This window comes from Hippocampus zosterae, chromosome 17 (assembly GCF_025434085.1).
Source record: "Hippocampus zosterae strain Florida chromosome 17, ASM2543408v3, whole genome shotgun sequence".
Taxonomy (NCBI): domain Eukaryota; kingdom Metazoa; phylum Chordata; class Actinopteri; order Syngnathiformes; family Syngnathidae; genus Hippocampus; species Hippocampus zosterae.
This window is the reverse complement of record NC_067467.1, coordinates 11,364,541-11,382,250: the sequence shown is the minus strand read 5'-3', so window position 1 is coordinate 11,382,250 and position 17,710 is coordinate 11,364,541. Positions and strand designations below refer to the sequence as shown.

At 44.0% G+C, this 17,710-nt stretch overlaps 1 protein-coding gene across 6 annotated transcripts in view; it reads left to right on the top strand.

Annotated features, from left to right (window-relative positions):
• cep112 (centrosomal protein 112) overlaps window positions 1-17,710 on the top strand; it is a 114,978-nt gene that overhangs the window by 54,404 nt on the left and 42,864 nt on the right. For all 6 annotated transcript variants that reach the window (XR_007959550.1, XM_052049517.1, XM_052049515.1 and 3 more), the window contains one exon: window positions 8,317-8,535. Coding sequence is in view for 5 of the 6 variants with exons in the window: in XM_052049517.1 (XP_051905477.1) it covers window positions 8,317-8,535 (219 nt within the window). In the remaining variant the exon portion in view is untranslated. The remainder of the gene's footprint in view (window positions 1-8,316; window positions 8,536-17,710) is intronic.

The following is a 17,710-nucleotide window of genomic DNA, read 5'->3' as shown; positions in this document are numbered from 1 at the left end:
GCACGGATAAAGAACAGGACTGTGAGATTCTTGAACCGGAGGGAAAACCTCTCTGCTTTCAATTCATCCTCGATCCCGGCGCTGTTCGGCCAAATCGGAGTTGGAACTGACAGACTTGCAACATTTATAAAGATCACCATTTTTTTTTTTTTAACATTTACGGAAGACAACTTGTAGAGCTGAGACAACTGGGGAATTTGTGAAATCTGCCGCGCTGTAGAGAAAAAAGTAAAGTGACAGCAATTAAAAGAGGTTCCTTTTTAATCCATACTGCCATGATAGCAGCATGACATGGCAAATATCCTCTTGAATATGTCACAATAATGCATTGCTCTCGTCGCATCGTGTCCCTATTTGAAGCAAACAAACTCCTGCATCCGATCATTTGCTTCAATTTATTGATTTAAAAAAAAAACATTTTTATTTTAAAAAATGAATAAATAAAAATGGAATTATTATTTTCTTCCCATAATGTAAAAAAAAATAATAATAAATAAAAATGGAATTATTATTTTCTTCCCATAATGTAAAAAAAAATAATAATTCCATTTTTATTTATTCATTTTATACTGTGTTGCTGTTGTGTAAACAATCAGCACACCAGGCAATTCAAATACACCATATTGGACCATTCTGGGTCTTTGTATGTCATGTGTGTCCATGCTACCGTTCAAACAAAGACTAGCAAATATTCAATACACAGGATAAGTGAAAAGACTTGCCCATGACTAAATCTTTGTCCTGAACCTATGGAATACAAAGACCCGCTCCACCGCATGGATTTGGTGCTCTTTAGCGTATTGAGACCCGTTTTAGGGGAGCTCGAGCATCACCTTTGGCCAGCCCTGAAATGGAAGGCTTGAGAACCGATTTCTAGTTTTGTGTTTGAACCGAGTGAACCAAAACCAGGCAAGTGTGCTTTCATTTCAATGCATCGTCAAGTCCAGTGTGTTTCAGCTGATCACCAAATCAGCCAGAATTTTGAGTCATATTGACTGCGTTTTTATGCAGCTGTAGAGACTTTTAAAGCTTTTTATTCCTTTTTGGTGAAAATGTTAAAAAAAAATTGCAAATTTCACTCACTATGTGGCCAGCGTATGAATATTTTTGGACTCTCCGGCGTGTTGCTCATTAACACTCAGGCAGCTCATCTGAATTAATTTTGAGATGCATGTATTATGACACAAATATGCAATGCCAATTTGAAAAATAGGTTTTGCCCAAGGATTGATTCACTCAAGGTTTATTGCCAAAAGTTAAATGTGTGACAAATTTATAGATAATTGTGTTTTTTTAACCCTTTCAGGGACAGCGGCTACTACAGTAGACATCTTATCATGTTATCAGGTTACCGGGTGCGTGAAAGGTTTAAACTGTTATTGTAACTGAATTTCAAACTAACAGAAACCGAAGCAATAGCTTCTCTTCTGGTTGCAGTCAATCAAAACACTCAATTTTACCTCAGATGCTTCAACACGTGATTTTATCACTTACCCATCTTTTATTTTAAAACGTAAAGCACAAGGAGAGTGTGTAATGGAATTTCCATTTCCACGTCTTTTCAACACTGACATTGTACTTGCCGCTGATGCCTAAAAGATTCGCAGCTAATCATGCAACCCGCTGCCACAAAGAAAAAGACAAATGAGGCCTCGTTATCGGTGTCCTTTGGGAGAGAGGAGAAGAAGAGGTGCCGGCGAGGAGACGCAAGAAGCGGCATCAAATGTCAGTCGCACACTCGCAGGACGACATCCTCCCACTTATTCTCGTAAATAGCATTCATGACACTTGCCTGCGAGTTGCCAGTGATGACTCGTGGTTGGTGGAGAGGTCACCTGGGGACACGTCAGTCCTGAGGTTTGCGCCCCATGTGCCTGCGATATCCTATGGCGTGCCCTCACTCACAGAAATCCCATCGATGACAAGTCTGACAAATTCCCACCGACTTGAGGGACGTGTTCGTCTCCATGACATTCATGCACTCGCAGCCAACAATGAGGTGTTCTAATATGACCATGCCTGTGTGAATCCCCTTGTCTGATTACGGGCTGTCAATTCAGATTTAAAAAAAAATGCTAATAATGGCCATCAAAATTCAGCCCTTCTCATTCTTCTGCCTTATTCCTATGATAATCATGGCTGACAATGAGGCACTCTAAAGCAGCCACACCAGCGGACTATCCAAAGGGAAGATTTTTGGTGGAGTATAAGAACAGCTAGCTAGCTATGTAGCTAGCTAGCTAACCACATGTTATCACAATTATGGAAGGTAAATACCGATTCTAGATGGCACTCAAGGTGGAACAAAAAAAAAAAATCCGGAAAACTGAAATGAAGAATGGTTTTAACGCTCCACAAATGAATACTACATGGCTCTTTATCTGCGCATTTTCAAAAATTCTTCTTCAATGTGTCACATCTCAAAATTCACTTCACAGGCTTTAAGTCTTTAAATTAAAAGCATTGTTGGACTGCGTCAGAAATAAAAAACAAACCCATGCTTAAAAAAAAATACACATGCTGTGACATTAAGTGATGGGCCCGAATTGGAGAAAAACAATTTTTCTTGGCAAACAATGGCATTGCTGTTCCATGTGAATGTCATTTTTCTGCCTTCCACTCAAATCCTGTCTTGAATAATGATTTCTTCTGAGTTCGCACCATCTGGTCATCAAACGGCATTGAGTGGCAGTCTTCCGAGAGGCGCCAAATAAGGATGCTGCCACCCCCCCCCCCCCCCAAAGCATTTCAATCCAAGGAATGTGATGAAGATGACAAAGCGTGTTGGCGGCAACAAAGGCGCTTTTTCCTAGAGTTGTGTGTCAACATTGACGATGTGACTGGCCTCTCAGATCCGGGATTGTCAAGGGACTGATTTGCAGCAGTGGACAAACGTCTGGCTGAGCTTGCGCGCCAGCATTTGATCACCACTTAAGTGACTGCACGTCGTCTCACGCGCTATTGATTCCCATTTAGGACAACGGATCACATTGGGAGGAAGTCGTCATGTGCGTTTAAAAGCATGAACTCAGCGAGTGCGTGGACTGCATCTCAACTTCAGTGTGTTCTGTTTGACTGACAACATTAAATAGAAACCAGACCGCTCTAGTCGCATACGTAATCTGAATGTTTTTCATTTATTATTCTGATTAATCTCTTTAAAGCAGAGGCGGGCTCTTTTATATTTTATGACATAATAGTGTACAAAGTACAGTGTACAGTGATATCTCTACTTATGGACGTCTCTTCATACGAAATTTTCAAGTTATGAAACGCCTTAACAGGAAAATATTTCTCCTAGTTACGAAAGAAATTTCAAGTAAGGTATGAATACAGTATGGTCCGCGGATCGCAGCTCCGAGTTTCTTGAACGCAACATACTGATAGCTGCCCTGCTATTGGCTATTACCTAGCATCTTCTTTCTTTTCTCCTTTATGTTCAATAAACAATGTTGGTTTGGTTTGTTTATGTTCAATAAACAAAACAAACCAATCTTATTGGCATCCCATTGGCTAAGAGGTACCTCTACTGAATGTGTCTGTGTGTACCGGTAGATAGATAAAAGATAGCTATGTGTTTATGCAGCGTCCTCGTCATTCGCCCCCGGGCCATGAGGCGTTCCGATAGTTTTACATAAATGTGGATAACCCAGAAGAAGTGTTTACCAGTCGGGCTCACTTTGTTGATGTTTGCATTGGACTTTTTCAAAGGATTGTTAAAAGCCGACAAAAGCAAAAGTCCTCGGATCAGTTCTTTACGAAACGCCAGGCAAAAACCACTTCTGAGAGAGAACGTGAACTAATGAGGGCAAAAAACGATGAGGACGCAGTTAAAAGTCAATGTCCATCATTTTTTATTTTTTATTCTTTGTTTTTTACATTATGTATAACTCCAATTTATTGTGCAATAATCTAATTGTAAGATGTATTTGTTACATATTTGGATGCAATTTTATGCTTTAGGAAACATTTATGTCAGAATTTTGGGGGGGCTTGGAACGAATTAGGGCATTTACATGAAAAACGTTTCTCTACTTACAAAATTTTCTAGTTAAGAAATTTCTTCCAGACCCAATTAATTGCGTAAGTAGAGGTACCTCTGTACTGCATTTTTGGCTAGTAGCTGTTTTTACGGTTTCTACCCTGAGGCACTGTTCTGCATTTTATGTAGAAATGCCATATCGTGGATGTGGGAACTAGTTGTTCGTTTCAGTAAAACAGGTGGGCAACAACTTTTTCACGTGACTCTTTCAAATCGCTCGATTTTTTTTTTTTCTTTTTCAGAAAGCTCTTCTATCCCATAGATTTATATAGGTATGGATTAAGAATGCCGCTTACTCGCCGTCGGGAAGATTGAAGCCAATGGCGGCCACGGACAGCTAACTCAAATCCGGTGATTTATTTCTACTCAACAGACACGATTCCGATCTTGCGTTCATAAAGCACTCGGGTTTCTCACCATGTGCTCAACTATTTAAGTGTCAAAGTTTGTGCAGCACTACGCTGTGTCTGGATAAGTTATAATGCTTTTCTCTTCATCTTTATTTCCAGGCTTTTTGTTCTTCCGAACAGATAAACCTTGGCCCACGTCCTTTGATTTGGTGTCACCCGCAGAAAGCTTGACGTCAGCCTCCACCCATGGGCACGCCGCTCGTTGCCATTTCGCCTCTTGTATTTATTTCTATGCGCATCATTCCTAATGTCATGGCCACGGGCTGGATGAAGCTCACAAATGCTCAGAATTTATTTATTTATTGAAGAATCATCCGTATTTGTTCATGAGAATTATACATTAAATACTCTGGAGGACTCGGATTAAATATTTGTTTGGCCTCGGAGGGGCAACGTGCCACAAAGAGACTGGCAATGATGCCGTGTGAAAATTTCTGATGCTGTCTGACGCCTGTGTCACAGTGTAAGTGCAGCGCTCCTAATGAGTGGATTTATTTTGCGCGTCAGGGGCGTGGCGCACAAGCAAAAAGCATGTTCTTTGAAGTCGTCTTCATTCTCTCCAGTGCTCGCTTACAAACAGGCTTCAGAGTCGTTCTGAGTGATTGCCTTCTCATGGCGTTGTCCTGTGATGCCCCGGCTTTTGAGTGAGGGCGGGGGGGGGAGAGCGGGGTGTTGGGAAGGCGGGGAGTATTGAGCCAACTGCAAAAAAAAATAAACTATGACGCAATGTAGATAGGGAAGAGAGAGACATTTGTTTCCCCACTTCTTGTTAAAACAACCATTGGAAACATGTCAGATATTTCTCATGAAATTGATATTTTCATAAGCACGCCTGCACAATTGAATGTGGATTTATTTCACTGTACGCGGGACAAAAATTTGAAACAGCTCTCGCTACGATGTGGTGCAGAGAAATATGACAAAGATTTTATCCATTTCATTTCGACTAATTTGCCATTCCTATAATAACATGGGCGGCCCGGTAGTCCAGTGGTTAGCACGTGGGCTTCACAGTGCAGAGGTTCCGGGTTCGATTCCAGCTCCGGCCTCCCTGTGTGGAGTTTGCATGTTCTCCCCGGGCCTGCGTGGGTTTTCTCCGGGTGCTCCGGTTTCCTCCCACATTCCAAAAACATGCGTAGCAGGCTGATTGAACGCTCTAAATTGTCCCGAGGTGTGAATGTGAGCGTGAATGGTTGTTCGTCTCTGTGTGCCCTGCGATTGGCTGGCAACCGATTCAGGGTGTCCCCCCGCCTACTGCCCGGAGACAGCTGGGATAGGCTCCAGCACCCCCCGCGACCCTAGTGAGGATCAAGCGGTTAGGAAGAATATCAATATCAATATCAATATCAATATCAAAAAATATCCTATAATAACATTAGATCAATTTGACGCTACACGGGCTGCCAATGCTGAGAATATAGTCTGTGTCGTTGCCATGGCAACCAGAGATCGCCTACTTCAGTGATTCTCACCCAGTGAGCAGTCAAAGAGAGAGAAAAAAAATTATCCAATTCCCATTCAATTGGTCCCAAAAAATGTTTGCAGAAGGTACGATATAAGGCAGTATATATATATATTGATAATACAATATAATCATAAGACATATTCTTTATCCTCTGCAAAGAACAACAATTGGTGCCCTTGACTGCGAAGTTTTGACCAGCTCCATGTATTTGCACGTGTGGATTATACTGCCTCCATGTGGCCAAGCAGATGGTGTGGCACAATTGAATTGAATCAAAAAATGTGGCAAAAACCGTTGACTAGTCATTTTTGAGTCCGATCTAATTTTGTCATTTTTATAAAGTCCGATATGAAAGAGTGCTGAACAGATGACACAAACGTGGTTGTTTTTCACGGGCAGGCTCGGAACAGTTTCATTCTTTTCGGTGAAAAATTGTGATTTTGAGTATTTTCAGTAATGAGTGTGGTCATGACACAAATTAAACACTTAGCTCAAGGCACTGCCGCACATACAATTTATTTCTTTGGTCATTAAGATGTTTCATATGTAAAATACACATCTTGTCAAATGAATGCTGAGGGCTTTCTTTTGACAGTTTCTATCCATTTTACATGTCCCCAAAAACGATTCACACCTCTCGGGGGAGCGCAGGTGCCAAAATGAAAACAATAAACCCCGAATGACTGCTTGAAACCATTTCAGAAAAAAGTTTTAAAAAACAATCAAGCATTGATTTTTGAGGACCTCCTTTTCTCTGCAAGGGCTCTCCATCATTCCAGCCAAGTGATGCCATTTGGGCAAGAAAGTGCATGGATTCCTTTTGAAGTTTTGACACGTTCTAAACTCGTTGGGATGGGACTTAATTACATCTGTCAAGTGTGGGCTATTTCGGGGCTTTCCGTGGCTTTCGCTAGCAATTTTGCTTTGTAATGTTGACGTTCCCTGGCAGCTATTAGAGGGCAAAGTCCAGGCCGAGTAGTTCAGAAAAGAGCGAGGTCAAGAGAGGTGGGATGGCCATTTTAGAGGTCCTCACACTTAACGTCTGTGGCACACACGCCAAGCAGAGCAAACTATTGAAAAATGTCATGTTTGGGGAAACTATGTTCTCTTTTTCTTTATGATGTTGAGAAAGCTGGCCCCCTTCTGGAGGGTACCATCTGCGGCTAAGTCCATTCTGACAAAAGCCCTCTCCTTCAATTGGAACAAACCAAATAACTTACCCAACACCTTTCAGTTAATACAAAATTGTTTCCTTTTTCCCCACGCCGACCTGTGCAAACATTTTAGGCCACTATTACATTTGTTATTTGAGCACTTCTCAAATGACCGTACATAACATACTGTTTGTCTGTACAATACTCTGTCTAAAACTGCTCCGATACTATTTACACTTTCTATCCATCCTTCCATCCATCCATCCATTTTGTGATCCGCTTTTTGCCCAAGAGTGTCGCAAACTGTGCACCTCTGTACTGTGAGGCCAACGCGCTAACCAGTTTCAGTACTTGTAGATCATTCAGAATGCATCGTTGTCTGTCATGAGTAGGCCCCATCCGACACTTTCGTGTAATTTTATTTATTTATTTATTTATTTATTTTAAGGCCGATGCCGATTATCGGCCAAAAAAAGCAAAGCCATCAAAATACAGATTACCATTATATGCGGATTCTCACGATTCGTGGGCGGGCCATTTCCTTATTCCCTGCAAATAGTCTGGGCCACCTGTAATAATATTGTTTTAAAAAATCATTTTTGGGTCCCAGAATGCATTGTGCGACACATTCTATTTAATTAATGAAGTTATAAGGAAATGAATCCTTGTCATATTTGTGTTTGCACGCATTGCCAGCAGTTGAATGTGACTTATCTAGCACATTTCTGTTTGACTTTTGTGGCACAGTGTTTGTATTTTTTTTGTTTTCCTAAATAGTTTTGTTGTTTGATTTTGTGTGTGTAAAATAGTGACATCCAGGTCATTTCCTTGTGCAACTTGCATTGCTGACCTTCACCAGGTTTGTCACGTGGAGAGGTCTATTCATCAACAAATTTCACCATTATTAAAGCCGCAGGGGGGAAAAAAGTTGTCTCGAGTCTAAACTTTACAATACTTGGTTATGAATGTACCAATACATTTCCTGGCTCAGTTAGAGGTGGCATCGAAACAATCGTCTTCATCACGCCGCTCACATTTTGTCATCATGACACCACGACGGTCATCAGTACCTCGCCATTGCGAGGCTTCAAACACGACTAAACATCTGTTCGTGCCGCATCATTATCCATTACAATTACCGTTACACATTGCAATCCGGAGGCCGGTCATATCAAATCACGATACACGGAGCCACACATCTGTTCTCATTCCACAAAACAACACCTGCATCTGTGATCTTTCCAGACCATTTCAGAGTTGGAGGGCCAGTTGTCGCGTCTGCGCGAGAAGTTCCAGGTGGCCCGCGGCCAGCACGAGCAGCAGCTGGCCGAGATGGCCGCGCTCCGCGAGGAGGAAAGGCAAAAGGCGAACCTGGACAAAGAGACGCTCCGTTCCGACATGGAACGTGCCCTCCGTGATCTTCAGAGAAGCCACCAGCAGGAGAAGGAAATGGCAGAGGACAAGGTAAACCACTTGGAAATGCTAGTTGGAGAATTTTCATCCGAGTTAATTTTTTATTCATTTTGAGTTTCTTTGTGGGGTGTTTTCTCTATTTTGTTTTCAGGGTGGACTTTTGTTTGTTTTCATTGAGAATGCTTTTTGTTTTTTACCGTATTTTCATGACCATACGGCACACCGTATTAAAAGGCATAGTGTCAATAACGGGTGCTATTTCTCTATTTAACACATAGACAAGACGCATTGTATGGTTGGACGTAGTCATGGTAATACTTAAGCTAGCTTAAAATATACGGTAGCACGCATGCACGCTAACGGGTTTTTTGTTTTTTTTTAAGGCAGCGGGAGCAAAACTGATTTCGGTTGTACTTTAATGAAGTATTTAACAATGTACTCATGTTATTTTTTTATCAATCCTCATACTCAAATCCACCAAAATCCTAATCGTCTGCATCCCAAATGAATAGCTGAGCCAGTTCACCATCAAACATGCCAGGTTCCTTCGTGTCATTGTCAGAGTCAGTCTCGTTGCCGTGCGGCTCCTCAGAAATGATGCCGACCGGTTTTGCTAATTCATTCACAAATTGTGGCGTAACTCGCCCAGCGCTGCTTCCCAGTCTTAGTAAAGCTGTGTTCGCCATCGTCACCATAAATTGATTTTGGCCGTTTCAAGCGGGCCCATCATCAAAGTCACACGACAGCATTAGGCGCCCCGTCCATTTTGAGGAAAATTGAAAACTCCTAAGTGCGCCTGTAGATCGTGAAAATACGGTCGTTTCGTTCAAATTCATTTCAGTATTAGTTATAATCATTCATATATCGTTAAGGACACGGTCGAGTACAATTAAGACTCATGAAAGTTCTGTGAATTGCTCAAGAGGTCACGTGTAGTGGAAATGACGGTTTTCACGTTGATCCACTCTCCAGCTGTGCATTTTTGCTTTCTTACCCAATCCGGGTGAACTTCAAACCTGAGGAGGAGCCTTTCCTTTTGTACTGCGTTGTAACCTTTTGCTACTACCGCAAGCAGAGCGGGGAAATTGGCCGTAATCTTGTGCTGCCCTCGCAGGAAGCCAATTTAAGGTGGTGTTGATCAGACGTTAATCCCACCCCGCCTCCACCCCCACCCCTCTTCCCGGTAGGACCCATCAAAGCTTGCGTTTTTCATCCATTCGCCAGATGTGCAGCATTAACTCCCAAAATGAAGAAACAAAGTGGCCTTTTTTGGGCTTCATGTGGCACACAGAACCAGGGGAGAAGAGAATGAGGTTCTTGCAGGGCGATTCCTACTTGAAAGAGTCGCGCTATTTCCCCTTCCCTTTTTTTTTGCATTTGGATTGTTCAAGCCACTTTATTTTCGGTATCCTATCTTTCTTCTTGTACGTGATCCACAGTTGTGTGAGAATCTGGAGTGGATTCAAAGCGTTGAATGTTGAACTTGGACTGACGCGAATGTCAGCTATGTACTACTTTTACATTTTATCCCAAAAAAAAGATGAATGATTGCGTCTTTTTTTTTTTGCCTTCTTGAAAAAAAAAATCACCAAACGTCTTTTACCCACGCCCCCCCCCCCCCCCCCCATGCTACCTTCTAATCCATCTCCAAGTTTGACTTGGTTGCGATGAGGGAAAACTTCCTTCTTTGTTGCACCCTGTTTTTCGTTCCCACATGTGGACTGAAGTCAGCCAGGCCTCAGATCTATATTGACTGCATGGCCCTGTTTGCTAAGCTTAAAATGTCTCATTCTTTTTGATGCGCACGAAAAACGCTGTCCTCTGCAGTCCACTATGCTCTTGGAAGCACAGCCTGGGAAGGCCAGTTTCTTTGTTTTGTTTTTTCAAACACATCTCCCAGTTCCAGGAAAAAAAAGGCCAGAGAAATCCATTAAATCCATGAATGGATTCTCATCAAAGATGTTTAAAAGCGGGGTGGGGAGACGGAGAGGTTGGGGATGTTTTGCGAGTAAAATAATGAGAAACAGAATATCAGAGACGATAAGAAAAAGCTGGTTCCTTGCTTTTTAGTTTAGCGGTAGAAATCCAGAGGAAAAGGGGATGGTGAGGAGAAGGTGTGTAGCTAGGTAGCGAGGAGCTTTTTAGGTATTGTCATTGAACTTTATCTTTGCAAGTGTGTGTGTGTGTGTGTGTGTCCTCCAATCTCGGTGCTCCACTGACAGGCCTGTGAAGCCACCTCGGTGCCTGATAAAGACGCCTCATCTCTGGAATACAGCAAAGCTCCAGCTTCTCCTCTTTCACCCACACCACCTCCTTATCTAACTTTTCTTTTTCCTCGATGCACCCCAACCCCCCCTACCAACTCCCCACCCACCTACGCATGCACACACACCTCTCCCCTGTCATAAGTCTAACTTATATACGGGATAATGAGTCAGTCTTGACAAGTAGAATGCAGTTTGTCGTATCGCAAGCTTTGACAGAAATAGCGTGAGGGAATCCGCTCTGCCTTTCTTACGGACTTTGAAACCAACAAGGCGTTGGGGTCAATTATATTTGGAATAACTTCCATCCAAACTGATGTCATCAAGGAAGCTGTTGAAAAGACTGTTAAGTGATTTCAGAGATGTGTTGCTTCAAACGCTACACGTTTTGGAGACAATTGCGCAAAGACTCAAAGCTACGCAGTACTAAACTGTGGAGATATCGTGCTGAAGTGTTTTTTTTTTTTGGTCATTTCAGTTTTCCTCCTTTTTTTTGTGGTGGTGGGGGGGGTGTGGCTAAAACACCGCCCAGGGACGCAACACATGCGCAGGGCATTGCAACATTTATCTAGTAAGCCACGCCTACTAGAGTCCATTCATGTTTTCTGTTGGTGTGGGCGCCTTAGAGTGCCTCGTGGTTGCTTTGAACGCGTACCTCTCTCAAAGAAGAGGAAAACAGGGGAAGAAAAAATACAGATTTGACAGGAGGCGTGTTTGCGCCGGCGTGGCCACACAAGAGTGGCAGCCGTTAGATGAGCTTGATGTTTGTTTTGTCGAGAAAAGCTCTTTCTCCACTATGTCACGTGGCGCAGGTGTGAGACAAAATCGGAGGCACTCCGATTTGTTAGCGCATAAAAAGTATCCAGGACCTCATGTGCGGGGTTGAGTGGCCACTTTTTTGATGGTCGGGTTGGAAGCATCGCGCACGTGTGCGGCAGTCCAAAGTATGACTGTGGACTCCCAACTCCGTAGTAATCCGGTCAGACTCCTTCAATCAAGACTTTGGGGTTTGAATATGAGCTTGCAGTCACTGTGAGTGTGATTTGTTCATCTTCTTTGGCCCCACCCCGTCACCGCTGACTTACCGGGGTCGGTCCTCTGCCATTTGGAGATACACGAAATCACATTACACCCTCGCTCATGGATTAAAATGAGCAACATGGGCCAAGGATGATCAAAGAGGGCCCACATTCACTTAAGAGACAAAAGAGCGGAGAAAAGGATCCGTTTTTTGGGAAAGAACGAGTTCAAGTTGAAGGATGTGGGCGGCTTAATCGTGGTGACACGCCAACATGCTTTGATGTGTTCTGAACTTTGGCCGTTGTGATATTAATACGGCATTGTTTCAAAGAGAAAAGAGATGTTCTCTGTTGTTATTTTGCACGCCGACGTTCGTGTTTGTTGATGCGTGCGCGCACAAATCGGGGGCTCCACAGTGCAGCATCAGGCCCGGTGGCGATGAGGGAGTGACTCACCCGGCAGATGAAAGCGTCAAAGTAAAGGCTCTGCCATGCCTCCCCGGGAAAAAAAAAAAGAAAGAAAGAAAAACATCACACGACTCGGCTGCTCACTTTTTATTTTTTGAAGTCCTCCAAAAGGAAGGAGGCAAACGACACACTTTCTCAATCGCATTAAAACACGGCATCAGGCCGCTTCCAACTTGTGGCGCACTGCAGATTACACTTTGGTTTGAAGTGGAGTTTTAAATGGGACACCAGGATGTCAGGCCCTCCATTTCTCAGTTCCTCAGTCAGCGTCTCGCATCTTGACATCAGGCAGACTGAGTGATCAAAGCGGGTAAGCAGGCGTAAATGTGGGGAAAGCGAGGTCTACCTGCATTGGAAAACTGAATGTTGACCCAGTTCAATCCCAGTTTAATGACCAATGGGATAAAGTTGCTTGCAATGATTAACCTTTCATCAGGGAAAGAGCGTGTTTGATGTTTTTTTTTTTCCACTGCAAGTGACTTTTCAAAAATGGACGCGTCATCCCCCCCCCCCCCCTTTCCCTCACTGTGAGTCAGTGGAATCGTGTGATTTCTCGGAATGGATAATCGTGACAAGAAAACTGTCGAGTCCCGTAATGAACCGTTACGATGGAGTCAAAGATGAATCCAGATGAAGGAAACAAAATTTCAAAACATCCCAGACACCACACCACAACCTACGTGGTCTGATGAAATTTGACGGTACAATTTTCCTTGTTTCAAATGCTAGATTTATTGATTTCATTTGTCGATTGTGTTCGTACTACGGTGGCATACTGCAGTTGAAGGTTTGATCACTTTGCTGAATCGTGAGGGGTTGGATGTTGTGGTCTGGATGGAGTTACTGGATTAATAATCTATCATCTCCAAATTATGTCTTCTCCAAAGCAGAGTTCTGTTGGGGAATGCTTTCAGAAGTGGGATCCTTTGCCGTGAGGCCGTCTCTGGCGTGCCCGGCAGTCGGGAGCACCCGTGGGACAATGGGAAGTCCTCGCGCAGCGTGACTCTACTGTCTCTCAAAAGGCAAAACGCATCTGTCGGAAGGATCCTTCAACAGCTGTCGTACTGAATCTTTTGGTTGGTGATTAGCATTTAGCATTGATTGGAAGACCAGCAAGGTCATCAATCAACGTAGAGCAGAGGACGAGGGAGACATCTGGATGTCATGCTGGATAGGGGGCCCTCGAGGACCGGAGATGGATACTCGTGTCGTAGACCGTCACCAGATAGAACACAATGCGGTGATCAGGTAGAGAGTGATGTTTACATTTGGCGCGGTGTTGATGATATACGTACTCAGAAAAGCCAGCTGTTCTCCATGTCAATTGACTTTGTCAATTGTAGCTCCCCTTTTACAAAAAGACACCATAGCTAGGTTGCGTATTCCAATCTGGCTCTGGCAAACTTCACCAAGAACTCTAGGTAAAAGCTGTGGAAATTGGCAAAACCAAAATGAACATGTTTCTCAAACCACTGGATGAGTGATTTCTCGGGGTGTCAGAAGTACAATACAATTCAATGCATCTTTATTTACACAGCGCTTTTACAACAGCTGCAGCTGTAACAAAGAACTTTACAAAGCATCCATCCATTTTCTGATCCGCATTATCCTCACAGGGGTCACGGGGCGTGCCGGAGCCCATCCCAGCTGTCTTCGGGCAGTAGACGGGGGACACCCTCAATCATTCACGCCCACACTCACACGTAGGGACAATTTTGAGTGTTCAATTCGCCGACCATGCATGTTTTTGGAATGTGGGAGGAAACCGGAATACCCGGAGAAAACCCACGCAGGCCCGGGGAGAACATGCAAACTCCCCACAGGGAGGACGGAGCAGGAATTGAACCCGGTACCTCTGCACTGTGAAGTCGACGTGCTAACCACTCGGCTACCGGGCCGCCCATAAAGTAACAAAATAACATCATACAAACACAGAGAGTCGCGCAATCTTAACCATCATGACAGACACTTTGTTGTTTGAAGCAGTTTTAGATAGAGTGAGACTGAAGACGGCAAGTAAGAATTTGCACTCGCATGGGTTGACTACTCAACACGCCAGAGCCGAGTTGTTGTCAAGTTCTGTCTACAAAACTCATTGCCATGTTGAGCTGACTGGCGGTAGTTCACATAGACGGGCTAAAGGTGTAATATGTAGCTTCTAATTCTTCTTGTATGATGCTGATGTATGCCTACCTTCGATGTCTGCTCGTACACACCGCATCTGCGGCGTGTGGCGCTGACAGAGATTCGGCAGGCGGTGATGAAGAGAACGTCTAGTGACAGGCAGCGATGGCGCGTCGCCAAACGTAAAATAAAGTCTCTTGTCATTACTGCAGCAGCTCCCTCGCTCGCAGACATTTACAAAGACGACGCAGCGAGACGGCGCTGATTACAGACAAACGAGCAAATAGCGTTTTCCTCCCAGCTCTCCCGGGTTGCCACATTGAACTCGTTTTTTCTTTTTTTTTTTTTTTTTCACGAGAGACGTTGGAACGCAGAGTCATGTTGAATGCTCGCAAACGCTGCTGTCACCTGAACTGAAACGCTATAGAGGAGAGAGAATTAATTTTCCGCACTAGCCTAAGAAATCGGCATTAACAAGCGGCTAATTTGTTGCCGAGGCCCCTTTGCCCTTGAGCTGATTACCTGCGGACCACCCCTCACGTGTCCTCGCCTTGTGTCCACTGACTTCATCTCCTCGTCAGCCGGCATACTTACATATCGCCAACAAGTTCAACTATAGGACAATGCTTAGAACCACAAGTGTTCCTCAGCGTTGCGAGATGATTGGAAACATATCGGAGGAGGGGCCGGGGGAAGAAAAAAAAAATGCCATATGGATGCAATATCCTGTTCGGGGTTACAGACTGCACTCGATAGATTCTGAAAATTCTTTCTCACTGACTTGAAAAGGCACGCAGAATTTAACGTGCATTGGCAACATCGATACGAGTGGACGTGTGGGGTTTCTTTCTGCTTTGGTGGTCAGCACTGACAGTGACTCAGCTCATACTGTGGGCAAATTTCACACCCAGAAAAGACTAACTGTAGCTTGGGCCTTGAAGTATGAATTTTAGTCCAATTTCTGTTTTAGGGGGTCTTTTGAAAGCGAGAGCTGTTTCTTGGGGCACTGATTCATGTGAAAGGTTATCAGTTGTGAAGTAACAAATTTGCTCTAATGACCTAACCGTGACATTAGAAGTGATTACGAACCCTTTCAGTCACCAATAATGATAACCTGTAACATGAACATGATAGGCAGATTATGCAGAACACAGACTCACAAATGATAGCCATTTTTGGAAAAACACTTTGCATTTCTGTCTGCTAGCAGAATATTTCATGACGTTCTTCGTGATCTTTCTGAGACGGACTGTCGACAAAGCTATTAAAGACAAAGAATGAAAATGGGAAAAAAAATATCATGAACATCTAATAATAGCCGCTGCAGTGTCAAAGACAACAAACGTGTCAACAGCAAAGAAGCTTTCAAGGAGCCCCCCGCCCCCTTCCGATCCCGTCTCCGATACGCCTCAGTTTCTCCTCCTTTGTCCGCCCCTCTCTCATCAGCTGCAACCCCCCCCCCCCCTCCCAAGGGACGAGCGCCGCCACTCAAGAGTCCTGGCGCAGGAAAACGGGCTGTACCGTATCCTTGGTGATGGCTCTGTGTTACCGTGGTGACAGGTGTGTCCGCTGTGAGCGGGACAGCAGTGTTTGTCAGGAAGTGTTTGGAGTCCAAAGGTTCGCTTTGTTGATTGTAGCCGGCGGCGCGTTCAATGACATACGCAGTGTTTCTACAGGGAGTTTGTCTGTCACCGGCTGTCAGGGCAAGCGGATCAAGTTGGGAAAGAAGTAGAAAAAAAAGATCGGTGTTAAAATCCAGATACTTTTTGTGGTCCGAAATTGAATGTTTAGCAGTAAGGCAATTCGTGACACACCCAGTTCGCAAGACACAGAAGACCAAGGTAGTGTTCGGGTCAGCTGAAAAGACCAAAGTTCAAATGCAGTGAGTTCTGGGGTGTGTTTTGAAACTGAGCACAAATGTGGCTTAGGTGTTGATTCATGACTTCCGTGTTTGTCTGTCTCCAGTTGTCAGGGCAAGAGGATTCCTATCTTCTTCCAAAAAAAAAAAACATTCAATGTTCATTGTAGACTAGAATTTGAGTGGTTGTTTGTCGATATGCGATTGGCTGGCGACCATTCTAATGTTTACCGAAGTCAACTGGGAGAGGCTCCATCTCACCTTTGAAAACAAATCAAGACAATTGCAAAGTTATTGTACTTGTGGAGTCAGATAATCCTCCCTCAAGCATCTCCAGTTGGTCCAACATGCAGCTGCTCGCAAACTCACTGGAGCACATGGGAAGGGAGCACATAACTCCAATTCTGGCTTCCAGTCACTGGCTCCCTTTCCAGAATTCAGAGTTTATTCTTCAGATTGTGTCATTTGACTTTAAATCTTTAAATGGTTTCACCTTACCTCTCGGAGCTTCGCCACATCTCCATACCTGCCCGGTGCCTCAGGTCAGACGTTATTGGAGGTACAGAGGACTAAGCGGAGCCTCGGGGGAAGGTTTGGAGGGGGGTACCATTGCCGGTCCCTCAAGTAGGACTGATCTTCCATTAACTCTTTAGCAAGCCCCCGTCCATGTCGTGCTTTAAAACTCGTCTTTCATCACATTTTTATTCTTCGACTTTCATCTCTGCATGAGACTTGATGTACAGCATTTTTTATGCGGCTGTGATTGTTTTTAAAGTGCTTTATAAATTCATGTGAGTTGAGTTTTGAATTGAGTTAATTGATTGTGAGCATGTCTTCAGAATGAATTGGTGTGATACAATTCCTAATGAGTGTCCATTGTCTGGATTCTTGGATTGTTTAGAGACCCAAGTGGCTCATCATGCAGACAGAATTACAGTTCTGGTTGTGAACCTCTCCACGGGCTAAATGAGCAGCCATTGACATCTACATCGCAACTCATTATCTCCCTGCAGTCACTGTTAAGACTCTCTTTGAAACCGGGGCGGCGCTGCAAGCTGACGGGAGCCGCTTCTCACAGTCGACTCTCGCAATCTTCGCATCGCGGCTGGCCAGCTTCCCATTAGGAAAACAACGGAAAACAATGAGGGGAGCGGCGCTTAATGAACTCCTGACAAACAGCCTTTGTCTTCACTTGAATGTTGTCTCCCTGCTTGGGCTGATCATCCCTCTTTGTTCCCCGTAGGTAATTGGCAGCTAGGTTTTCATTTCCCCAACCTTGTTGTGAAGTGATGCATTGTTGGCTGGAGATCAAATAGAAATGGCGCCTGCCGTGCAACATGCAGTCACTACCTAGTGGCCCGGTGCCAAGAGGCTCCAGGCCTCTTCTATAGGGAAGTTGCGGGGTACACAATAAAACACGTAAATGTTTAGGATCATTTTTAATGTCTCACAAAGCCCGGGTAATTATAAAATGCAGTTTCTAAATAAATTGA